The sequence below is a fragment of the Nerophis lumbriciformis genome, linkage group LG01, assembly GCF_033978685.3.
Source record: "Nerophis lumbriciformis linkage group LG01, RoL_Nlum_v2.1, whole genome shotgun sequence".
Classification (NCBI taxonomy): domain Eukaryota; kingdom Metazoa; phylum Chordata; class Actinopteri; order Syngnathiformes; family Syngnathidae; genus Nerophis; species Nerophis lumbriciformis.
Window position 1 is genome coordinate 56,490,220 of NC_084548.2, and position 27,429 is coordinate 56,517,648.

General features: G+C 35.3%; 1 protein-coding gene across 4 annotated transcripts; it reads left to right on the plus strand.

Moving 5' to 3' along the window:
* The first annotated feature begins 2,468 nt into the window (after positions 1 to 2,468).
* On the plus strand, positions 2,469 to 27,429 carry traf3ip3 (TRAF3 interacting protein 3). Of its 4 annotated transcripts, none has more exons than XM_061987753.1 (14): positions 2,469 to 2,596; positions 12,403 to 12,714; positions 12,829 to 12,931; positions 13,002 to 13,041; positions 14,708 to 14,738; positions 14,805 to 14,834; positions 17,527 to 17,613; positions 19,125 to 19,196; positions 19,274 to 19,381; positions 21,176 to 21,316; positions 21,399 to 21,528; positions 21,604 to 21,794; positions 24,367 to 24,483; positions 27,077 to 27,429. In XM_061987753.1, the coding sequence occupies exons 2-14, from the start codon at positions 12,406 to 12,408 to the stop codon at positions 27,287 to 27,289; spliced, it is 1,572 nt and encodes a 523-aa protein (XP_061843737.1). In that variant the 5' UTR covers positions 2,469 to 2,596; positions 12,403 to 12,405; the 3' UTR covers positions 27,290 to 27,429. The 4 variants fall into 4 exon arrangements, with proteins under 4 accessions (XP_061843737.1, XP_061843759.1, XP_061843744.1 ...); XM_061987775.1 differs by having other exon boundaries at positions 21,179 to 21,316; XM_061987760.1 differs by having other exon boundaries at positions 14,711 to 14,738.

A 27,429-nucleotide genomic window follows, 5' to 3' on the forward strand; every position in this document is an offset into this window, starting at 1 on the left:
CCAAGGTTTCTCATAGTCATTCACATCGACGTCCCACTGGGGTGAGTTTTTCCTTGCCCGTATGTGGGCTTTGTACCGAGGATGTCGTTGTGGCTTGTGCAGCCCTTTGAGACACTTGTGATTTAGGGCTATATAAATAAAGATTGATTGATTGATTGATTGATTAACTCATTCTCTTTCTATGCCACTTCAATATGGAATGCACTCCCAACAGTTGTAAAAGAAAGGGCATCTCTATCCTCCTTCAAAACCGCACTAAAAGAACACCTCCACGCAACTACAACCCTAAACTAACACCCTCCCTTCCACATAATACCTCTTCGGATTGTAAATAATCAAATGTAGACACTTTTTCTTATACTTTCTGATCTCTCTCTCTGTGTCCACTACTTGCTATACATAGCCTACCAAGTCAGTCCTACACTGTTTCAATGTCCATTTCTCTGATGATGCAATTGTTGATGACTGAAGTGTTGATACCAACCAAACCTAACCCCCTCCCACCCCCCCACCCCTCCATATCCCACACCCCGGATTGTAAATAATGTAAATAATTCAATGTATATACCCTGATGATTATCTTGTGTGATGACTGTATTATGATGATAGTATATATTTGATAGTGTATATCTGTATCATGAATCAATTTAAGTGGACCCCGACTTAAACAAGTTAAAAAACTTATTTGGGTGTTACCATTTAGTGGTCAATTGTACGGAATCTACTATTAAAAGTTTCAATCAATCAACAACATAGCTGTAAACCTGGCTTTACCTAAGGAAGGCACACGTGACATACACAAAGCCTAACCAGGCAGATTTGAATTGTTGTTTTGGGCAGGAGACGGGATCTTTGATCCAAGACACAACTTACATTTAACTAAAATGTTCTTTTCTTTGTGCTCGACAAAAGAAAAGAAGTGAGAATATCTCATACTTGCCAACCCTCCCGAATTTCAGTGCCTCTCCCTGGGACAACCATTCTACAAATTTCTCCCGATTTCCAGCCGGACCTAAGGCACGCCCCCTGCCGGTCCGTGCGGATCTGAGTGGGGACAGCCTGTCGTCACGTCCGCTTGGCCAACCAAAAAATAACCACAGAACACTATACCGTATAGTCGTATAGTGTTCTGTGGTTACTTTTTGGTTGGCCAACGGTTTACGTTGTATTGCGCACCCCCCTCCCCTCCCCTTCCCACACCCAGACACACACACACACACAGAGAGCGCAGAGGAAGAATCAGAAGCACGTCTCTGCTTCGCTGCAATAAAACACACTCAGATCCTCAGTTTCTAGCCGATACTACATAAAAAATAACGTAAAATAACGCAGTAACGCATCATGTAGTAACGGTAACTGAGTTACTGAATATAAAAAATAACGCGTTAGATTACTAGTTACCGCCGAAACTAACGGCGTTACAGTAACGTTACTTTGTAACGCGTTAGTCCCAACACTGTATATATATATATATATATATATATATATATATATATATATATATATATATATATATATATATATATATATAAATATATATACTTTTTTATTATTATTATTTTTTTAATCTTTTATCCATACATATTAGTGCGCAATATGGAGTATATATTTTGTATTTATTTTGTTTTTCATCACGTTTTACTTCTGCTACTGTATGTAAAACTACACTATGGTACATTTTTTGTCTACTTTATACCTTTTGTTTTTGCCCTCTTTTTGTGCACTTGTGTGCTTTATCCTTTCCATCCTTATCCTTTCCATCCTTTGTAACTGAGCTACTGTGTGGAACAATTTCCCTTGGGGATCATCAAAGTCTGTCTAAGTCTAAAATCCTGCACTGCAACAACATAATTCCCCCATTGTGGGATACATCCAATTCTATCCTACCCTACTATTTTCTATCTGTAAAGTTGTTGTACACTGGCATATACAGTATAGTATTTATTATTTGTGTACAGTAACCAGGTACACTGCTGCTGCTCATTTTCCGTAGCATGCTTTTTTAAACAGAGACATTTGAATTTCCCCATTTTCCGGAAAATACATTAATAATATTCTGTTCTATTCTAAAATATTAGACACAGCTGTCAGTATGAGGCGGTTTTACAGCACAGCAAAGTACACCCTACTAATTAATTAAAACTTCTCCAATTCTCTAAAGAACACAAAGAGGGATTTCAGATTATTATGGATGCTTTAGGAGGATTAACACAAAAATCATCAACCTAAGTTAGAAATGAAAAAACTAATTCATGAAGTTATTGATGTTTTCAAGCCATTTATATTATCAGTAAATGTTATTAGGATCAAAACGTGGTGTGTTCTATGTAGGCAGCATGTAGGGGGTACTGTAATGTTCTGTTTGTAATCTTTGGGCCCACCCGTGTGTGGTATCATTTTAGGCATGAGTGGCTGCTGAGATAGAGGAACAAGTGACGTGGTCCTTCACTTCCTGCAAACTTATGCTCAACAGAAAGAGTGTGTGCACGGAAGACAGACAAGCTAAACTTAAGCAGGAGTACATTTAAAAGAAAACACGGATGATATTTAAATGGGAACACGAGGACACGTTCAGTTTGGATGAGAGGATGGTGCGGTATGTGACCTTTTGATTTCAGCCTCCTAACACATGTTTGTCTTTTCTTGCATGTTTCATTCAAAATCCAGCAAGAGAACGGGGTGATACACTCCAACAAATGTCATATCTAGTGAAAAACATCTACTCTACATTTGGTGAATTTACTCAATTCTAGGGATGTCTGATAATGGCTTTTTGCCGATATCCGATATTCCGATATTGTCCAACTCTTTAATTACCGATACCGATATCAACCGATACTGATATATACAGTCGTGGAATTAACACATTATTATGCCTAATTTGGATAACCAGGTATGGTGAAGATAAGGTCATTTTTTTAAATATTAATAAAATAAAATAAGATAAATAAATTAAAAACATTTTCTTGAATAAAAAAGAAAGTAAAACAATATAAAACAGTTACATAGAAACTAGTAATTAATGAAAATGAGTAAAATTAACTGTTAAAGGTTAGTAGTATTAGTGGACCAGCAGCACGCACAACCATGTGTGCTTACGGACTGTATCCCTTGCAGACTGTATTGATATATATTGATATATAATGTAGGAACCAGAATATTAATAACAGAAAGAAACAACCCTTTTGTGTGAATGAGTGTGAATGAGTGTAAATGGGGGAGGGAGGTTTTTTGGGTTGGTGCACTAATTGTAAGTGTATCTTGTGTTTTTTATGTTGATTTAATAAAAAATAAAAAAATAAAAAATAAAAAATAAAAAAAATAATAATTAAAAAAAACCATACCGAAAATTTCCGATATTATATTTTAAAGCATTTATCGGCTTGCCGATATTATCGGACATCTCTAGTTAGGTCTTATTTTTCTAATCAACCTGACATAAGCCTAGGGTTTATGTGTCGAATAAATAATCATCTTTGTGATCGCCACATGGTCACATCATTTAACAAGGTTGTAAACTGTAATAATTATTCATCCATCCATCCATCCATCCATCTTCTTCCGCTTATCCGAGGTCGGGTCGCGGGGGCAGCAGCCTAAGCAGGGAAGCCCAGACTTCCCTCTCCCCAGCCACTTCGTCCAGCTCTTCCCGGGGGATCCCGAGGCGTTCCCAGGCCAGCCGGGAGACATAGTCTTCCCAACGTGTCCTGGGTCTTCCCCGTGGCCTCCTACCGGTCGGACGTGCCCTAAACACCTCCCGAGGGAGGTGTTTAGGGCACAAACATATATAATAACATATATAATAATAATTATTCAATACAATTATAATCAAGCATAGGATTACTAATTCAGTGTTAATATTTGAGTGGGCCCGGGCCCCTCTGTAATAGAAAAGTTGGGCCCTGAGGGCAAAAAGGTTAATCACCTCTGCTGTAGAGGACGACGGTTTTCAGGAATACACAAAACAAGTGAGGGAAGAATCCAGCACGGAAATGTGGCCCCCAAAATAACTTAGTTGTATATCCCTGCTCTTAAAAAGTCAGCTTTGTTTTGGAAAAACCTTGTGCACAAATATTAATCACACTCAAGTTTTGAACTGTCTCACAGTTGGCATTCACCATTAGAGGCTTTGCTTTTATTTAAGACAAAACAAACAGCATATGAAAATTGCTCCATGTTTATCAGTTATACAGTGCTCAATACCTGAGTAGAGTGGAATATACGTTAGGTCAGGAAAAAACAGACAACGCCTGTTTCGCAGGGATCCCCTGAAGAGCAGAGAAACCTGCGAAACAGGCTTGTAGGGATTAAATAGCATCTGTGTTTTTTCCTGACCTAACATATATGACTATTTACATTGCAGATTGTCACTGAAGGCATCACAACTATGAATGAACACATGTGGAGTTATATACTTAACAAAAAAAAGTGAAATAACTGAAAACATGTTTTATATTCTAGTTTCTTCAAAATAGCCACTCTTTGCTCTGATCACTGTTTTGCACACTCTTGGCATTCTCTCAAACAGCTTCAAGAGGTTGTCACCTGAAAGGGTATTCACTTCACAAGTGTCATAGTTTTGATGCCTTCAGTGACAATCTACAATGTAAATAGTCATGGGAAATAAAGAAAACACATTGAAATGAGAAAAATTAGAATATTGTGATAAAGTTCTTTATTTTATGTAGTGCAATTAAAAAAACAAAAATGTCATATATTCTGGATTCATTACACATCAACTGAAATATTGCAAGCCTTTTGTTATTTTAATATTGCTGATTATGGCATACAGCTTAAGAAAACTCAAAAATCGTATCTCAAAAAATTAGAATATTTCTTCAAACCAAGTAAAAAAAAAGATTGCCTCCATGCCACGCCGCATTGATGCAGTAATCCGTGCAAAAGGATTCCCAACCAAGTACTGAGTGCATTAATTGACATTTTCAAATGTTTGATTTTGTTTTGCTGTTATAAATCTTTTTTTCTTACTTGGTCTGAGGAAATATTCTAATTTTTTTAGATAAGATTTTTGAGTTTTCTTAAGCTGTATGCCATAATCAGCAATATTAAAATAATAAAAGGCTTGCAATATTTCAGTTGATGTGTAATGAATCCAGAATGTATGACAGTTTTTTTTTTTAATTGCATTACAGAAAATAAAGAACTTTATCACAATATTCTAATTTTCCGAGACAGTCCTGTATGTGTATATATATATATATATATATATATATATATATATATATATATATATATATATATATATATATACACAGTATATGGCAGAGGGTTTAGTGTGTCTGCCTCCCAATATGAAGGTCCTGGGTTTGATCCTGCGCTCGGGACCTTTCTGTGTGGAGTTTGCATGTTCTCCCCGTGACTGTGTGGGTTTTCCTCCGGGTACTGCGGCTTCCTCCCACCTCCAAAGATATGCACCTGAAAAACATGCACCTGGGGATAGGTTGATTGGCAACACTAAACTGACCCTAGTGTGTGAATGTGAATGTGAGTGTGAATGTTGTCCGTCTATCTGTGTTGACCCTGTGATGAGATGGCGACTTGTCCAGGGTATACTCCGTCTTTCGCCCGAATGCAGCTGAGATAGTCTCCAGCACCCTCACGACCTGTAAAGGGACAAGCGGTAGAAAACGGATGGATACATAAGTGTGTATATACATACACACACACTTATATATACATTTACATATATATATATATATATATATATATATATATATATATATATATATATATATATATATATATATATATATATATATATATATATATATATATATATATATATATATATATCAGTGACGTGCGGTGAGGTTCATGACTGGTGAGGCACTGACTTCATCACAGTCAGATTTACAAACATATGAACCCTAAAGAGTATCTTATTCACCATTTGATTGGCAGCAGTTAACGGGTTATGTTTAAAATCTCATACCAGCATTCTTCCCTGCTTGGCACTCAGCATCAAGGGTTGGAATTGGGGGTTAGATCACCAACAATTATTCCCGGGCGCGGCGCCGCTGCTGCCCACTGCTCCCCTCACATCCCAGGGGGTGATCAAGGGGATGGGTCAAATGCAGAGGACAAATTTCACCACACCTAGTGTGTGTGACAATCATTGGTACTTTAACTCATTGGCGTTGATAGGCCTATTTTAGGGGGGCAAGCCTAAATAATTTGGTGTTTTTTTGGGTTTTTTTTACAAATAAATGCCGACATATTCATTATAAAGTGGCCCAAATATGAGTTTAAATAAATAATCATATAACCTGTTATTATTCACTCAGTTTCCCCTCACTTCGTAGCGTAAGGTAGAGAGCCCCTTTCGTGCGTCGGTATCCAATCCTTTCCACTTGTTCATATAGAAAAGCCCACATCATTGCTGGTCACCTGCCTCTAGTGACCGCACGTCACTGATATATATATATTTACATATATATACATACATATATGTGTGTATAAATATATATATATATATATATATGTATGTGTGGGGAAAAAAATCACAAGACTATTTCATCTCTACAGGCCTGTTTCATGAGGGGGGGTACCCTCAATCATCAGGAGATTTTAATGGGAGCATTCGCATACCATGGTTTATATAGGGCACAGAGTGGGTGGGTACAGGCTGGCGTAGGGGCGTGGTGATTGGCTCATGTGTTACCTAGGAGGTGTTTCCGTCTATGGCGGCATGCTGTTACAATTTCGCTGCGCTTGTTGAGGGATGACAGGTCTGGACGGTAAATAATAAACAGTTTCTCTTTCAAGCATAGGTTGCATCTTTTATTACCACTATTGTAAGGTGTGCTGGATGCAAGAATTTGCCATGTTATTGAATATTCAACATTATTGTCTTTGAGGTCCCAAATGTGTTTGCTGAGTTCTGTGGTATTTCGCAGGTTTTTGTTCCTGAAAGAAGCCTTGTGATTGTTCCATCTGGTTTTAAATTCTCCCTCGGTTAATCCTACATATGTGTCGGATGTGTTAATGTCCTTGCGTATTACCTTAGATTGGTAGACAACTGATGTTTGTAAGCACCCCCCGTTGAGAGGGCAATCAGGTTTCTTTCGACAGTTACAGCCTTTGTTGGTTTTGGAGTCGCTCTGTCTGGGGGCCGACGGCTCATTTGCAATTGTTTTGTTGTGGTTTGAGATGATTTGTCGTATATTGTTCATGCAGCTGTAGCTCAATTTAATGTTGTTCTTGTTGAATACTTTTCTTAGGGTGTTGTCTTTGGGAAAGTGTTTGTCAATCAGATTGAGGAATTTGTGTCCAATGTTAGTTGAGACGTTTTTGCTGTATGGGGGGTTGTACCAGATGATGTCGTTTCGTTTTCTGTTCTTTTTTGGCTGGTTTCCTGGCGTGGGTTCATAGGTGAGGGTGAAATTGTATCCGCTTTCATCAAGGGCTTTTTGGTACGGGGGGGTTGCTTGGTCAAATTCAGCTTTGCTAGATGACAGCATCGATAGCCTTTTATTGATTCCGGTAGGTATTCTTTTCGTGGTGGTGGGTGGGTGGCTGCTGTCATGGTGCACGTATTGGAGTGTTGTGTTGGGTTTCGTGAATGGTTGGTAGCTGTTATTTCTCAGGTTGAAAGTGACGTCAAGGAAGTTGACGGTTTGCTTGTTGGCTTCAATCGTGATCCGTAGGCCGTTCTCTTTGAAAATTTGGCATATGCGCTTCTTGGTATTCTCGCTGCTCCTTGGCGAGGCGCGACACACTGCCAGTCCGTCATCACGGTAAATACCAAGGTTCAGATTGAGGGAGAGGAGGAAACTCCCAACGAGGAGGAAACTCCCAACGAGTTCACACGTTTCTGCTCCGTTAAAACTTCCCATAGTGACGTCAAATGTTGCATTGTTCTTTTTTTGCCATGGTGTACTGTTGTGGATGAGAATGGAGTTTTTTGCGTGGATGATGATGTTTCTTTCGTTGCCTGTGATTGAGTCGTAGTCTGAGGCGAAGTCTAGTGCTCCGCTCCAAATTGACATTTGTTGAGCACTGTACGACGATCAGAAATGGAAAAATTCAACATCGACTACTCCACGAAGAACATTCCCATACCCGCGCAGAATGACTACAAGCTAAGGCTCATAGAAAAGACGGAACACTTCCTAAGAAGGATGCGGTGGAAAGCACATTTTTTCCTCCACCCTGAAACAAAAGGAACGCAAAAGAAAACTTACGGATTCAAATCTACCAAGAACCCACCCACAGTTGAGGAACTAAAGGATTTTGAGAACGACATGCTCAAAATGATACAATCAGTCAAATTCAAGCCAATCCGCAACCCACTCCTCACCAAGCTGAAAAATGACAAGGAGCGCATCAAGAAAGTAAACAACCTCATCATAGCTGCCGATAAAACCACAAACTTCTACAGAATGGACATACCAGAACACCACACCTTACTGGTCAGAAGCATCACCAAATCATACAAAAAAGCGCAACCCAACACCTTACAGAACATCCACCTGGAAAATAAAAGGATCGCGGCTGAACTGGACATTGAGGACAGGGTGGACGCCACAGCCAACAAGGAAGCCTTCATCACATTGAAGGACCACAAACCCAACTTCGCAAATAACCCAACATGCCGACTAATAAACCCAACTAAATCTGAAATAGGAAAAATCAGCAAAATAATCCTGGACAGAGTCAACACAAAAATCAAGGACAAAACACTACTCAACCAATGGAGAAATACAGCAGCAGTAATCAAATAGTTCAACAACATCCAAGACAAACAACAGCACAACTTTATCTCCTTTGATATCGAGGAATTTTACCCTTCCATCACGCAAGACCTACTGACTCAAGCACTAGACTTCGCCTCAGACTACGACTCAATCACAGGCAACGAAAGAAACATCATCATCCACGCAAAAAACTCCATTCTCATCCACAACAGTACACCATGGCAAAAAAAGAACAATGCAACATTTGACGTCACTATGGGAAGTTTTCACGGAGCAGAAACGTGTGAACTCGTTGGGAGTTTCCTCCTCTCCCAGCTCGCTAGACTCAATCTGAACCTTGGTATTTACCGTGATGACGGACTGGCAGTGTGTCGCGCCTCGCCAAGGAGCAGCGAGAATACCAAGAAGCGCATATGCCAAATTTTCAAAGAGAACGGCCTACGGATCACGATTGAAGCCAACAAGCAAACCGTCAACTTCCTTGACGTCACTTTCAACCTGAGAAATAACAGCTACCAACCATTCACGAAACCCAACACAACACTCCAATACGTGCACCATGACAGCAACCACCCACCAACCACCACGAAAAGAATACCTACCGGAATCAATAAAAGGCTATCGATGCTGTCATCTAGCAAAGCTGAATTTGACCAAGCAACCCCCCCGTACCAAAAAGCCCTTGATGAAAGCGGATACAATTTCACCCTCACCTATGAACCCACGCCAGGAAACCAGCCAAAAAAGAACAGAAAACGAAACGACATCATCTGGTACAACCCCCCATACAGCAAAAACGTCTCAACTAACATTGGACACAAATTCCTCAATCTGATTGACAAACACTTTCCCAAAGACAACACCCTAAGAAAAGTATTCAACAAGAACAACATTAAATTGAGCTACAGCTGCATGAACAATATACGACAAATCATCTCAAACCACAACAAAACAATTGCAAATGAGCCGTCGGCCCCCAGACAGAGCGACTCCAAAACCAACAAAGGCTGTAACTGTCGAAAGAAACCTGATTGCCCTCTCAACGGGGGGTGCTTACAAACATCAGTTGTCTACCAATCTAAGGTAATACGCAAGGACATTAACACATCCGACACATATGTAGGATTAACCGAGGGAGAATTCAAAATCAGATGGAACAATCACAAGGCTTCTTTCAGGAACAAAAACCTGCGAAATACCACAGAACTCAGCAAACACATTTGGGACCTCAAAGACAATAATGTTGAATATTCAATAACATGGCAAATTCTTGCATCCAGCACACCTTACAATAGTGGTAATAAAAGATGCAACCTATGCTTGAAAGAGAAACTGTTTATTATTTACCGTCCAGACCTGTCATCCCTCAACAAGCGCAGCGAAATTGTAACAGCATGCCGCCATAGACGGAAACACCTCCTAGGTAACACATGAGCCAATCACCACGCCCCTACGCCAGCCTGTACCCACCCACTCTGTGCCCTATATAAACCATGGTATGCGAATGCTCCCATTAAAATCTCCTGATGATTGAGGGTACCCCCCCTCATGAAACAGGCCTGTAGAGATGAAATAGTCTTGTGATTTTTTTTCCCACACATACATATATTGCGCTCTACTACGGTATCGAGCACTATTTTTTGGATAACCTTATTAAGACATATATATATATATATATATATATATATATATACAGAAACCTTGTTTATATATGTATATAATTTGCTGCTTGTTTTGTCTTAAATCAAAACAAAGACTATAATACCATACCATACCAACTTTATTTATACATTTTACATTTATAATGGTGTATTTGTGTATACATATATGGAAGCTCAAAAATGATAGAAGACAACTTTAGTCACATTTTGTTTCCACTAATCCAGTGGTTCTCAAACTTTTTTTGTCATCCCCCACTTTGGACAAGGGGGAGTTTTCAAGCCCCACCTGTCCCCATCGCCCCCAACAGAGCGCTAATGCCAAGCTTTAACATTTTCAAATTTATTGAACATCAAGTTGTATACATTCGAACTCAATAACATAAAATAACATTAAGTTCAATAATAAATAAAATAACTGTGCAGCTGTGGTATAACTTGCATCAAGTTCAATAATAAATAAAATAACTTCCATCAAGTTCAATAATAAATAAAACAAAAGTGTTATAACTTGCATCAAGTTCAATAATAAATCAAAAAAAGTGTTATAACTTGCATCACGTTCAATAATAAATAAAAAAAACTGTTATAACTTGCATCAAGTTCAATAATAAATCCAAAAAAGTGTTATAACTTGCATCACGTTCAGTAATAAATCAAAAAAGTGTTATAACTTGCATCAAGTTCAATAATAAATCAAATAAAAGTGTTATAACTTGCATCAAGTTCAATAATAAATCAAAAAAAGTGTTATAACTTGCATCAAGTTCAATAATCAAAAAAAGTGTTATAACTTGCATCACGTTCAATAATAAATCAAAAAAAGTGTTATAACTTGCATCAAGTTCAATAATAAATCCAATAACTTGCATCAAGTTCAATAATAAATAAAAAAAAGTGTTATAACTTGCATCAAGTTCAATAATAAATTAAAAAAAAAGTGTTATAACTTGCATCAAGTTCAATAATAAATAAAACAAAAGTGTTATAACTTGCATCAAGTTCAATAATAAATCAAAAAAAGTGTTATAACTTGCATCAAGTTCAATAATAAATCAAATAACTTGCATCAAGTTCAATAATAAATACAATAAAAGTGCCACTTTGCAATCTTTGCAAAAAAAAAAGGAGGAGCTATGCATTTGGCAAGACAGGGCAAGTGACAGCACTTTCCCCCAGGAGAGCCACCTTGCTTCACTGTGAAACAGCACGGCTGTATGATCAGCTCCCATTTCCTCACACAGTGCAGAGAACAGTCGCGCTTTCAGTGGTCGTGTTTTGATCAAATTTACCGCGCTCACAACATGTTAAAACCTCATTGAGTTCGGGGCTGAGCTGCCTTGACGCGAGTGCTTCCCGGTGAATGACACAGTGCGTGCCCGTCAGATTTTTGTTTCTCTGCAGGCGCTGGCTCTGGCTCGACGACCTTTGAGGTGTGAGTCACAAATGTATATATTTGTGTAATTGTGATCCACACATTAGCCTGCTACCCATCCGCTCGAAAGTTTGTTCCGCTTAGCCCCGCCCCCATTAGTTACTGTTGCTATGTCTGTCAAACTTTCGCTCCTACCGAGAAATATAAAGCCTACAGTAAAAATAAGTACCGGTAATTTCCATTTATTTATATAGCGGATTTCACAGACAGAATCACAAAGTGATTTACAGTGTGTATAGAAAATGAAAGCATAGTAAAAAAAAAAATCTAAAAATATAATAATTAAAAAAAAAATTTAAAGTGAAATTTCCTCCCGTTCCTCGCGCCCCACCTGTCATGTCTCTATTCCCCACCAGTGAGGCGCGCCCCACACTTTGAGAAACACTGCACTAATCCATTATGGTGCAGACTAAAGACTAAAATAAAAAAGCCTCTCACTGTCCAAATACCGTGCGTGTGCGTGTGCGCGTGCGTGTGCACGTGTGTGTGTGTGTGTGTGTGTGTGTGTGTGTGTGTGTGCGTGTGTGTGTGTGTGTGTGTGTGTGTGTGTGTGTGCGTGTGTGCGTGTGTGCGTGCGCGCGCGTGCGTGCAGGCTATGGACGTGCTTCGCCTCGGTGAACTCCGAGAGTCCCCCTTGAGACACTTTGATCACAAGTTGGAGATCAGAGCAGAGAAATATGAGCAGCTACGAGGACGCACGAACGTGACGTCATGCCGGAGCCTGGCACGAGACGACGGCACAGCGCAGTTTACACATCGCCTCAAAGAAAGAAGACAGGCGGAGTTCCTGAAGAGGAGGTCTCTGAGTCCCCAGGACTTCAAGAAGACAAGAGGGTCTTCTTCCCCAGAGACCTTCTCGGGCTCGTCCTGCAGTCCACACAACAGCTTGAACACAAACTACAGGGTGATTGATTGATTGATTGATTGATTGATTGTTTGATTGGTTGATTGATTGATTGATTGATTGATTTGTCCATCGTGCGTTTGCAAGTCTCTCATGGCTCTCGCCGTCTGGCAGCAGGTGACGACGACGATGATGATGATGATGATGAAAGAGGATGAAGCATCTTTCTCCCTAGGTGACGTCACAATGGAGCGCGGCACACATGAAACAAAACACTGTGAGTCAAAGATGACAAAAGTTAGTGTTGTGTTTCAAAGAGTAAAAGTCGTTTTTTTTGGTCTGCAAAGCTGCCAACACGTCGAGGGAAGAGGCCAGTATTCAAACAGAGTGAGTGACATCTCATCAGGACATACAGTACAGGCCAAACGTTTGCACACACCTTCTCATTCATTGGGTGTTCTTTATTTTCATGACTATTTACATTGTAGATTGTCAATGAAGGCATCAAAACTATGACATGTGGAGTTATGTACTTAACAAAGTAAAACATGTTTTATATTCTAGTTTCTTCAAAATAGCCACCCTAATTTGCTCTGATTAGTGCTTTGCACACTCTTGGCATTCTCTCGATGAGCCTCAAGGGGTAGTCACCTGAAACTTGAAGTGAATCATATTTATATAGCGGGTTTCTTTAGTGACTCAAAGCGCTTTACATAGTGAAACCCATTATATAAGTTATATTTAAACTAGGGATGTCCGATAATGGCTTTTTGCCGATATCCGATACCGATATCAACTGATACCGATATCAACCGATATATGCAGTCGTGGAATTAACACATTATTATGCCTAATGTGGACAACCAGGTATGGTGAATATAAGGTACTTTTTTTTTTTTAATTAATAAAATAAGATAAATTAATTAAAAACATTTTCTTGAATAAACAATATAAAAACAGTTACATAGAAACTAGTAATGAATGAAAATGAGTAAAATTAACTGTTAAAAGTTAGTACTATTAGTGGACCAGCAGCATGCACAATCATGTGTGCTTACGGACTGTATCCCTTGCAGACTGTATTGATATATATTGATATATAATGTAGGAACCAGAATATTAATAACAGAAAGAAACAACCCTTTTGTGTGATAAATGGGGGAGGGAGGTTTTTTGGGTTGGTGCACTAATTGTAAGTGTATCTTGTGTTTTTTATGTTGATTTAATTAAAAAAAAAAAAATAATAAAAAAAGAACAACAAAAAAAACGATACCGATAATTTTCGATATTACATTTTAACATCTCTAATATTGATACTATTCATTTTTGTTTGACTACCTTTGGATTGTTTTGTGTCATGTTACTGTGTCCTCTCAATTGCTCTGTTGATTGCTATTCTGAATATTGCTGGAATTGGAATTGTATTATTATTGTATTATTGTGTATTATTTTGTTGGATTGATAAAACTTTTTTTTTTTTAAAGAGGTAATCACCTGAAAGGGTTTTCACTTCACAGGTGTCATAGTTTTGATGCCTTCAGTGACAATCTACAATGTAATAGTCATGAATTGATTTACGTGGACCCCGACTTAAACAAGTTGAAAAATGTATTCTGTTACCATTTAGTGGTCAATTGTACGAAATATGTACTGTACTGTGCAATCAACTAATAAAGTTTCAAAATAGAATAGAACAGAATAAAATAGAATAGAAAATACTTTATTGATCCCTGGGGGAAATTTAGCACCACAGTTCGCTCACAATAGACAATAATAATAATAAACAATATAATATATATAATTATATATTATATATCATATATAATTAATTAATTAATTATAATTAATTATATAATTAATATATATATATATATATATATATATATATATATATATATATGTATATATATTATAAAAATAGTCATGAAAATAAAGAAAACGCATTGACATTAGAAGGTGTGTCCAAACTTTTGGCCTGTACTGTATATGTTGTATTATATACACGTGGCATTAAATCACATTCATAATTTTTTCATGCATTCATGCATTCAAGCAGGTCTGGCCTTGTGACCGTCAAAGAATCAGTGAGTTTCACAAACATGTCCCAAATATATAAATGCATTACAACTAACTTGGTGTTGTCTGTACAGGATGTTCTGCAGTTACAAGACTACTTGCAGGTATATTTGTGTGATTTTGTTGTTCAAAATGTTTGTTTTGTTGTTGCAAAAAGATGACATTCATGCACAATGACATGCTAGTTTGTTTATATTACTATGTTTGGGAGTGTAGAGTGCTGCATAGTACAATTATTTGTGTTCACTTTGCGTAAGTCGACATGTTTATACTGTACACCTTCACAATAGCATAGAATACAAACACTGCCTTGTCCTGCTCCCCCTGACTAGTAGAAAGCTGTCTATATTGGAGGTTTTATGATGTATTTATACATAGAGTATACGAATAGTATGCATACTTTGTTTTCAAAGGAATATTTATATATTTATTTTCTCTTTTTTTTAATTTCTCTTGTATTTACTTTCAACCTATTCATTTATAGATTATTTTGGAATATTTTGGCAACACTAAATAGGCCCTAGTGTGTGAATGTGAGTGTGAATGTTGTCTATCTGTGTTGGCCCTGCGATGAGGTGGCGACTTGTCCAGGGTGTAGATAGGCTCCAGCAACCCACGCGACCCCGAAAGGGACAAGCGGTAGATAATGGATGGATGGATGGATTTTAGTTATAACTTTATCTTTTAAATTGTGCAATGTTTTTACATAAGAGCATGTTTATTCATGTGCATGGTTCTAGCTTGCAGTGACAGACAGCTCTGCTCTCCTAATACACTTCTTGGATCTCATAGGATTTGTGTTTACATAATAAGTCAACTTAAATATCCCCTATTATGCAAAACTGACATAATGGTATAACTAATATGTGGATTTGTAATACATAACTACATGAAATAATTAAATGAATATATATATATATATATATATATATATATATATATATATATATATATATATATATATATATATAATATAATATATATATATTTTATTATTTTTTTAGCATATTCTGCAAATTTTTGGCCTAAATGAAGCATTTTCAAGCATAAGATTGGCTAAATGAACAAAAAATATCAATACTATTGTAGTATTGGACATTTGATGAGATCAGCATCGTGGCCCCTGATTGGCTGAGTCTCAGGCAGCATCCGATCCTGCCTTTACAGTGTCAGGATGACTATGTGGGTGTCCTTTCATGTCTGGAGGGCTCTCATAATGCTATAAACGGTATTTAAAAGTGTTTTTATAATATACATGTAAATATTTGATTCATAGTTGATAATTCCTACTTTGCAGAAATTCAGGTACCCGCAACCAAATAACAGGGATAAATGATGGTTTCTTGTAATTAGTTAAATCGTGAAAATATTAATTCAATCTAATTAATTAAATAATACAAACAACAATTAGTTAAATGATTGAATAATTAATCGTAAATGATAACATTCATAATTTTGTTTTTACACTAAATCAATTATTGCTACATTTCATAACACATTTACATATTTAATTTCACTTATGATGAATTATTGACATGCATAATTATTTAAGGATATGTATATACATTTAATTGTGTCATATTTGGCCATGCATACAATGGAACCTGTTTATGATGTTAGCACTCTGGCTCACATATAGTTTTGGTATCGTTTCTGTCCTCCTGTTCTATTATATAAAGTTACTTTGTCAAATGTAATATTTATTATAGAGTTACATTGCATTTGTAAAAAAATGGATCAAGCGCATGCATAGTAAGCAAGTGCATAAAGTGTAAGTAATAGTAAAAAAGTAGATCAAGTGTTAATAATAGTAAAAAAAAAAAAAAAGTGCATAAAGTGCAGGTATTGTTAAAAAAGTAGATACAATTTTTTTAATTGTAAAAAGTGGATCAAGTGCATGCAATAGTAAAAAAGTGAATAAAATGCATACAATACTAAAAAGTGGTTAAAGTGCATACAATAGTACAAAGTGGATAAAGTGCATGCAATAGTAAACAAAAGTGGATAAAGTGCATGCAATAGTAAAAAAAAGTGGATGAAATGCATAGAATAGTAAAAAGTGGACAAAATGCAAAGAAGAGTAAAAAGTGAATAAAGTGCATGCAATAGTAAAAAGTGGATAAAATGCAAATAGTAAAAAGTGAATAAAGTGCATGCAATAGTAAAAAGTTGATAAAATGCATAGAATAGTAAAAAGTGGATAAAATGCATAGAATAGTAAAAAGTGGATAACATTCAAAGAATAGTAAAAAGTGGATAAACTGCATGCAATATTTTACTATTGCATGCACTTTATCCACTTTTTACTATTCTTTGTATTGTATCCACTTTTTACTATTGCATGCACTTTATCCACTTTTTAAGGTGCATGCAATAGTAAAAAAAAAGTTGATAAAATGTATAGAATAGTAAAAAGTGGATAAAATCAATAGAAGAGTAAAAATTTATCAAATGTAAAGAATAGTAAAAAGTGGATAAAATGCATAGAGTAGTGAAAAATTGATAAAATGCAAAGAATAGTAAAAAGTTGATAAAGTGCATGTAATAGTAAAAATGGATAAAGTGCATTCAATCGTGCTTTTGTCAATCACACTTTGTTGAAGAAATGCTGGACAAACAGAGCTCATTAGCATTAAAGCTACAGACAGAGAGAAGAAGTCTAAATTCTAACATCAAGATTAGACATCGGCCAACACACTTCCAATTTACTTCCACACTTACATTTAAATACAGTAAACACCTGTATTACATTTAGTGTAACACTTTACTTCACTTGTATGCTTTGCCCCTCATTAGGAGGCCTTGTGGAGGGAGGAGGCCATCAAGAAGAAGCTGGAGGAGAGCACAGCACAGTTCCTCAACTCCTCCAACATAATATGGAAGGTAAGCGGTTGACGTTGCGTAAGACCGTGTTGAAGACTCAACACTGTCTTCTTTGAGAGGAAGGCAGGAAGAGACACACATGCGGTTGCTTTCAGCTTCCTGCCTTCACTCTGATGAATGCGCAGGAAGGGTGCTGCAGTCATTAAAACTATGTCAAAAAGATTTTCACCAATAGTATGCTGAAGAGGAACCACACTTTTTTTGAGAATTGTACCTGTCATTATAATGCATTCTAATTTGTAAAATATGGCAAGTGCCAGGTGGCCAATAATAGCTGCTTTTCTATTACCCCTAGGAAATACGCAAATATTGCAATAAGAAACTGGTAATGGAATCACCCATATCTTGTGCTTGTGCTGTTACAAGGTAAAAGTTAATGTTATACTACAAATCATGCCTCTCACTTGTATAGTAGAAAGGTGGCCATGAACTGAGAATTTCGTCAATTTTAACATTCATCTTAGACCCGGAGATGGCAAAAGACACGAAAAGACGCTAGTTTGCACCCAACTTTATTTTACCTTATGATTAATTCTTCATCTAAACGGGAAGATATACACATCCCATCAGTGGGCATCCCTGTGAGAGCAGACATTGTACAGTAAGTGATTGTTTTATTATGTTTGTATATCTTGTTTAGCACTTTGCAATAGTGCTACCTGATGGATCTTCTCACTCAGCTTTTAAAACGTGTAGCTCATCCTCCGTATATTCAGGCTCAAAAAAAGGGTCTGGATTATCATTTGTCCCAAAGTAGTCGTTGTTGACTCTCATTAGGTCTGCCATGATTTGTTGTTGTTGTTGTTAAAAGACAAAACGAACATTGCGATGTGTCTGAGAAATTAATACGCCACTGCATTCCTAAAATGAGCACAACACATAAATATTACACATATTATTATGTGCATTTTAATACATTACATACTTACAGTATGTAAATAAAAAGACTAAGGAGATGTTTGGATGTTTTTAGAGCGCCTTATAGGCGGAATGGAGAGAAGCTGATGCTTGCTAGCCTTAATTTACAAGTTAGAATTCATGAAAAAATATGTGTGCTTATCCCACATAAGGATTGTGAATGATTGACACAATTCCAAAAAATAAAGTGCAATTCCCTTTCAATATCAAAACACTGTACACATCAAGTTATGTGATTTCTCAGCTGTTTGTTGCTAGGTAGAGTTAGTTCAAATTGAATCTAACGGCCTCAATTACTGCTCCACATGCTGAATCACAGGGCAAAAAAAAAGATGATAAAATACATTTGAGTACACAATTGAGTTAAATGCAAAGACTAAATTGATGACGATGTAAAACAGCATTCTCTGTAGAAGCTGGCCCTGCATTGTGTTAAATACTGTAGTTCACCTGGGAAAAGCTTTGTAACCATTTTTATATCATTTGTTGATTTAAATGAAAATGCTTTTAGTGTCAAGTTGCAGGTGTAAATGTTTAGGCACATGAACCATATCTTTTTAACGTGCAGAACTGGTTTCCTTTGCAAACCACAGGCTCGCTGCAGCGAAGAAGTGCTAAGAAACAGGATCAAGGTGCTGGAGGTACAGCTGCAAGCTTGCCTGCAGGTATGTAAACACAACATATGGCAAAACCTTCAGTTTTTGAACAGAGTATTTACATTAAGCCTGCTTGTACCTTGCAGAAGTTTCCAAAGGATGCTACGAGGAAGCTGGTGCTCCAAATGAAGAAGCAGAAAGTCATGTATGGGGAGAAGACCCATAAGGTCACCGAGGAGAAACATGAGGCTGGGGTACAAATATATATTTACGTATATTACAGGCTGTGTGTGTGTGTGTGTGTGTGAGTTAATGGTGGTAATGCAAAAAATGTGCATATTGTAAATTAATTTGAAAAAAGAATGTTTCTGTCATCGCGTTCCACACAGTAATATCAAAATATGTTCACATACTGTTGTATTAGACTATATCAAAATGAGTGCTCGAGTGATACAAAAGTTTTTAAATATATTATACATATGTACTGTATATCATTCCATTATATTATATAAATATAAATGTAAATATATTAATTTTTATAACAAAATATATATATATATATAAATACAATAGAAAAATTTAATAATTGTATAAATTTTACTTCAATTATTCCTGAATTATTAAATTGTATTAATTTTAGTTCAGTGCAAAAATAGAAAATATATATTTTTCCCCTGAATAACAGACACAATACAATAGTTTAACACAGTTTGGCATAAAAATACTGCAGATATATTTATATATATTGTATTCATAGTTTATAATAAATTATAAATCGTCGTTTTGTCAGTTCAACATAAAAATACCTATGTTTTTGTTATTTAAAAAAAATAGGATGAGATGCTTCCAATAAAAAGAATTACAAAAAAAGCTCAAAAATGAAGAAAAAATTAATCAACATGAAGTTACATTAGTCATTTTAAAAACTGTTTTTTTATTTTATTTACATTTGTGTGGAACTGACTGAAAAAAAGAACAATTACAACCTTATGCAATAATCAGCATTTTTCACATTTTCATGCTACAATTTGACGAACACAATTTTTTTATAAATATATTTGGAAATAATGTTAAATATTTCTTAATTCCACACAGTAGTATTAAAATAATATAATTTGTTTTATTATACAAACAAAATGGGTGACAGTTAAATTTTTATATTCATTATTGTATTTCAATTATGTATTTACCATTTTATGTTATTCATCAGTTCAGTGCAAAAATAGAAACTGTTTTTTTTCTTGATTAACAGACACAATACAATATTTTTACACAGATTGGCATATAAATATTGTGAATAAAATAAAATAAAAATATCACAATTACATGTTTTAGTTTAAAATAAAATATTAATCATAGTTTTGTCAGTTCAACAAAAAAAATAGCCAAGTTTTTTGCGGTCAACAAAACAAATTAGGATTAAATGATTCCAATAAATAAATTAAAAAAAAAATATATATATATATATATATATATATATATATATATATATATATATAATTCAGTTAAAAAAAGCTAATCAACCGTTTTTGTAATTAACAATTGTGTGGAACTGAATGAAAAGAAACAAAAATGACACCCTGATGTTACAAGATAACATTTCAAAAAGCATTTCTCTCATGTTATAGTCAGATTTTTTTTATTTGCAAAAATTTGACGGATACACTTTTTTTATGAGTGCCTTTTTTTCCAAAATAAATGCGAATAATTTGTATTTTTTTAAAAAAAATCAAAATGTTGTACCTGCATGGCAACATTTAATCAGTTAAAACCAATACAAATCCGGCATATGGACAGGAGATTGTGCACAAACAAACAGGCCCATAGAAATGAAAGCACTTTTTTATGAATGCATTTTTTTCAAAACAAATGTGAATAATTTGTATTTTTTTATAAATCCAAATGTTGTACCTGCATGGAAACATTTAATCAGTAAAAACCAATATAAATCCGACATAAAGACAGGAGATTGTGCACAAACAAACAGGCCCATAGAAATGAAACCAGTCAACACAAGTCTTTCATGCAGTGTCAAATTGCTGTGTCAGCAGGAAGCACTGATTACTGCAAAGGTGGACGTCCTGAAGATGCAGAGTCTTTACGAGGAGCTCAAGCTAACGTCTGAAAATCTCAGGCAGCAACAAGACCTCCGCACGGATCAACTGCGACAGCAGCAAGTCCAGATTGAAGTATTCACAGATATGTTTCATGAAGAATTCATAAGAGGTGTATAATGTGAAGATGTTTGATGATGAAAGTGTTGCTGTGTAGCTGTCCAGATGCAGAGAGGCTGCACTGACAGAGGAGCTGGTGTCTCAGAGACAAGACATGAAGGAGTTACAGTTCAGCATGGGTCTTCTGGAAGAATACAACCAATTTCTCAGAGACAAACAGCAGAACCGTAAGATTTAAACGCCCGTTGTTTGCTCCAAAAGACATGAATTACAACTATAATTCACTTCTTACGCCATCCAAGGTGGCAACGTTGAGAAAAAGGATGCAATGGTTCAGAAGTCATTAGAGGAAGAAGTGAAACCTGAGGGAGTCGTGATGGTTGAGAGGACACTTGAAGAAGAAGAAGAAAAAGAAGAAATATCTAAGAATAACGTTGACTTGGAGGAGCAGCTTCTTCGCACGCAGGAGGAGCTCAGTTTTAAGGAGAAAGAGGTGAATAGGAAACTAAGAATACATATACACTCTGTATGTTACTGTACTCTCACAACTACTGTCAAATATTTAGCTTTTCTCTTAGAATTATAAGATAAAATTTAAATTTGTTTCATGTAACATACATTTCCACCAATGTACTTCTCATAAACATTTACAGCATCATTCTTATCATTAAATTATTTTATTCCAAAACAGTACTTATTAAAATATTAAAACTGGATTCTCAAAAAATAGATTTGCTTTTAAAAACCACTTTATTCACATGATTTTACTCGTAAATTTCGTGAAAATCACATTATTTTTCATATAAAATGTTTTCAATATTTCAATAAAAATACTAATTTTTATTGAAATATTAAAACTAGAGTCTCGTAAAATTTAATTTATGTTATAACATACCTTTTTTTCTTATGAATAAATAGTGTTTTTTTTTCATAACACTGCAACTTTATTTCCATTAATGTGCTCATTCTCATGAAATAAACATTGTTGTACAATAAATTAAAAAAATCTTGCAACAAATACAAATTATTTTGCGCAAAACTGATATTTTTATTAAATATTAAAAGCAATATTTTCATTATTAAAATAGCAACTGCATTTTTTATAAAGATTGTTTTATTTTCGTAAAATATTATTTGTCCTCATATCATTACAACTTCATTTTCATGAATGTATTCACACATTACAAGTTACAGCGTTATTTTCATTTTAAAATATAAATATCGTAACAACTTTATTTTTTTTACTTTATGGCAAAAAAGTTATAATATTACAACTTCCCTTTTATGAATATTGCAACTTTATTCTTGTAAAATTTGTAAAATATTTTTTTCCTTATGTATACTGTAAGATGACATTATTTTCTATTAATGAATAATTATTTTTTATTCTTCTAAAATTGTATTTCCATTCATTCACTCATAAATTGTCATCAAGAAATTACAACATTATTGTTGCAAAATCAAATACTCAATAATTTTAGTCAAATATTTATTGAAATATTAAAACCAATATTCAAATTTTTTTTAGACAACGCAACTTAATTTTTATGTATGAAGAATTCTTAATTCTTCTAAAAAAATTCTAAACTTATTTTCATGAATATACTCATATTTCCTCATAAAAATACAACATTAATCTCATATAAAATAATAATTACTGTAACATTACAGCAATTTTTTTGAACTATTATAACTATAATTTTTTTACATTGTGACTTAAGTACCATGAATTTGCTCATAAATTAAATATTCTCATAAAATAATAACATTCTTGTAATATTACAACTTTCCTCTTGTAATATTGCTCATTTTTATTGAAATATATAGATTGTTCTAAATTTTTTTTTTTTTTTTTAACTTTATTTTCATGAATGAGCTTGTTCACATAAAATACAATGTATTTCATGCAGACCCGCCCCTTCATATGGCTGATATTGTGCATAGGGCCCTGCATATGTGGGGGCCACATGTTTTGCATGACAAAGCGCATGCAAAATATCAATTAAATTAATGACAGGGTGCTTCTTTTGAAATTTTACCGCAAACATATTCTTAGCCCCTTTCTGCTTCGTCACCGAAAAGAAAATAATGGTACATTTTCACAGATGCCACTGATAAGAAAATAATGGCAAATTTCCACAGATACACTTTTGGTCTTGTCTTGGGCTGGTAAAGTTAAAGTACCAATGATTGTCACACACAGACTCGGTGTGAAACTATCATAATGGAATCAAATCCTGGCCAGTGATGTGTCAGCAAGATATGCACATTTATGTTGTATTTATGTCAAAATCTTTATTTTGCACTACAATTTTTTATTTATTTATAATTTGCCATGAGTTTGCATGGCAGCCCTGCATTTTTGTAACATTACTACATTATTTCCATACTTTGTTATAAAAATAAATTATTTATTATTGTAAAATGTACTTAATCGGCGTGGCGCAGTGGAAGAATGGCCGTGCGCGACCCGAGGGTCCCTGGTTCAATCCCCACCTAGTACCAACTTCGTCATGTCCGTTGTGTCCTGAGCAAGACACTTCACCCTTGCTCCTGATGGGTGCTGGTTAGCGCCTTGCATGGCAGCTCCCTCCATCAGTGTGTGAATGTGTGTGTGAATGGGTAAATGTGGAAGTAGTGTCAAAGCGCTTTGAGTACCTTGAAGGTAGAAAAGCGCTATACAAGTACAACCCATTTATCATTTATATTGTTGTAATATTAGAGCTAGATTTTTATAGAATTATCGGTTCTTTCCATTGTATTGCAACTTTCTTTTTCTCGACTCTACTTCATTCATATTTTTTATTCATTTTCTAAGCATATTTGTCTTTAATACTTTTTTGTAGTTTTTACCAATTAAGTCCAAACTCTTACTTTTTAATGTTGTTTACTTTTTCCCACGTTCAAATACATGAATGCTAGGCCAATAATAGACTATGTAGATTACTCACACCAAGTCAGCTGGGATAGGCTCCAGCTCACACACAACCCTTACGATATGCAACATAGAAAAATTAATTGATGTACAGGTATTGTATTGTATTGATTGATTGATTTCTGCGCAGTTTGAGCTCCTGCAGACTGAGTTGCGTACAATGGAACAAGAGTTTCAGTCCAGCCAGACTAGACTATCAATGTGCAGGGAAGAGCTCCGGCAAGTCAGCCAACGCTGGGACAGACCGGTGAGCTGTGTGTGTGTGTGTGTGTGTGTGTGTGTGTGTGTGTGTGTGTGTGTGTGTGTGTGTGTGTGTGTGTGTGTGTGTGTGTGTGTGTGTGTGTGTGTGTATTTCTACCCTTCTTGAGATGTCAACATATTATTATGCAGTTATAATTATATGCTTTTACTTGTAATTGTATTGAATTGTGGACCCCAGGAAGACTAGTGGGTTGTTGAGGCAACCAGCTAATGGGGATCCTTAATAAAAATCAATCAAATCAACAAGGAAAAGTACCTTCCATATGAGGACCGGTGAACAAGCTAGGACATAAATCATGGTCCCGATACGGAAAACCATTGCATCTAGTAGAGAATGTCTCATTTGCACCCTGGTGGTGAAATCTATCAAAATTAGGGTGGTCCCAAACAGGAGAGATTTTTCAAATTGGCTGTGTGTCGGTTTTAAAAGTGCTCCCCCTCTGGTCAACATATGAAAAAACAAGTGTGTGTAAGAAATTGAAATGCGCCCCCCTCTGGCCAAAATGTGTTAGACAAAAAAAATAAGTATGTATATAGAGACATTCTGTAATAACTTGAAGTAAATAATGTAGAATAAAAACCAATTACAGACAAAAAATTCCCCCCCCCCAAAAATTAACATTTTTCTTACAATGTGTCGACTTTTTTTCCTATAAAATTGGGAACAATTTCTCATATTCTTTCTGTTTCTGTAATATTGCAATTCTTTCCTCGTAAAATTATTACTTTTTTATGTAAAATTATTACTTTTTAATGCAAAAGGGTGACATTTGTCAAATAAAATTCAGACTTTTATAACAATATTGCCAATTTCTTTTTTGTTCTTGTAAAATAGGGACATTCTTTGAGTAAAATGATGACTTTTGTCATAAATTTGCCAAGTAAAATTCAGATTATTATTATAATATTGCCCAAATGTTTAAGTTTTCTTATAAAATTGTGACTTTTGTCGAGTAAAATTACGACTCTTTTCATAAAATTGCCAAAACTTTAAGCTTTTCTTGCAAAATTGCGCGACTGTTATTGAGTAAAATCCCAACTTGTATCATAACATTGCACAAATGTTCAGTTTTTCTTGTGAAATTTTGACTTGCGCTGCGTAAAATTACGACTTTTATTATGATACTGCCAGAATTCAAAATTTTTCTTGTGAAATTGTAACCTTTTTCTTGTGAACTACCAACTCGTTTTTCACTACAAGCTTTTTTATATTTGCATAGTGTGTATATATTATTAATGTTGTAAATACAAATCTTTATATATCTAGAAAGTGTGTTCCGAGAGAGGTAGGCATTTTTCGGAGGTCTCAATAAGGTAACAAATACAAGTGTGTGTGTGTGTGTGTGTGTGTGTGTGTGTGTGTGTGTGTGTTGTATTTCTACCCTTCTTGAGATGTCAACAAGGACAAGTAGCTTCCATATGAGGACCGGTGAACAAGTTAGGACATAAATCATGGTCCCGATACGGAAAATAATAATAGAGAATGTCTCATTTGCACCACTGGTGTTGAAATCTATCGAAATTAGGGTAGTCCCAAACAGGAAAGATTTTTCTAATTGACTGTGTGTCGCTTTTAAAAGTGCTCCTCCTCTGGTCAACATTTGAAATAACAAGTGTATGTAAGAAAATGAAATGCGCCCCCTCTGGCCAAAATGTATTCGAAAAAATATACATATGTATATAGAGACATTCTGTAATAACTTGAAGTAAATAATGAAGATTAAGAACCAATTACAAATAAAAAAGCAGTCTTTTTCTTACAATGCGTCAACATTTTTCCTATAAAATTGGGAACAATTTCTCATATTCTTTCTGTTTCTGTAATATTGCAATTCTTTCTCGTAAAATTATTACTTTTTTTAATGTAAAATTATTACTTTTTAATGCAAAAGGGTGACATTTGTCATATAAAATTCAGACTTTTATCACAATATTGCCAATTTTTTTTTGTTCTTGTAAAATAGGGACATTCTTTGAGTAAAATGATGACTTTTGTCATAAATTTGCCAAGTAAAATTCAGATTATTATAATATTGTATATATAATATATTATAATACATTTTTAAGTTCTCTTATAAAATTGTGACTTTTGTCGAGTAAAATTACGACTCTTTTCATAAAATTGCCAAAACTTTAAGCTTTTTCTTGTAAAATTGCGCGACTATTGAGTAAAATCCCAACTTTTATCATAACATTGCACAAATGTTCAGTTTTTCTTGTGAAATTTTGACTTGCGCTGCGTAAAATTACGACTTTTATTATGATATTGCCACAATTCAAAATTTTTCTTGTGAAGTTGTAACCTTTTTCTTGTGAACTTCCAACTCGTTTTTCACAACAAGCTTTATTATATTTGCATAGTGTGTATATATTATTAATGTTGTAAATACAAATCTTTATATATCTAGAAAGGGTGGTCCTAGAGAGGTAGGCATTTTTCGGAGGTCTCAAGAAGGTAAGAAATACGTGTGTGTGTGTGTGTGTGTGTGTGTTTGTGTTTGTGTGTGTGTGTGTGTGTGTGTGTGTGTTTTGCCATTTTAATACCAAAATGCGCCGTATGGTTGCTTTGCCCCACCCAGAAGCGACGTGTCTTCTGGTGGAATCCACTTACCATGGTGGTCTTCCTCCTCCTCCTCCTGCTGGCTGCGGGTGGTGTCATCTTGTTGTGGCTGCAGCATCCGCCTTTCAGGGAGCAAGTGGTGGACATCTACTCTCACATGGAGAAACAACTTGAAGAGCATTTCATGCTAAGGACGTCCCCGAAACGCCCAGGCTGTTTTCGGCCATTTTGACCATTTGGGAGGATTGTCCTTTCCTCTGCTAATGTGTTGCTTGTTGATGTCTGTCCTACTTTGAAGTTGAATGTGTGTGTGATGTGATAGTATGTACTGTATGTGTGTAAAAAAAAATAAAAGAAAGACACAAAAATGTA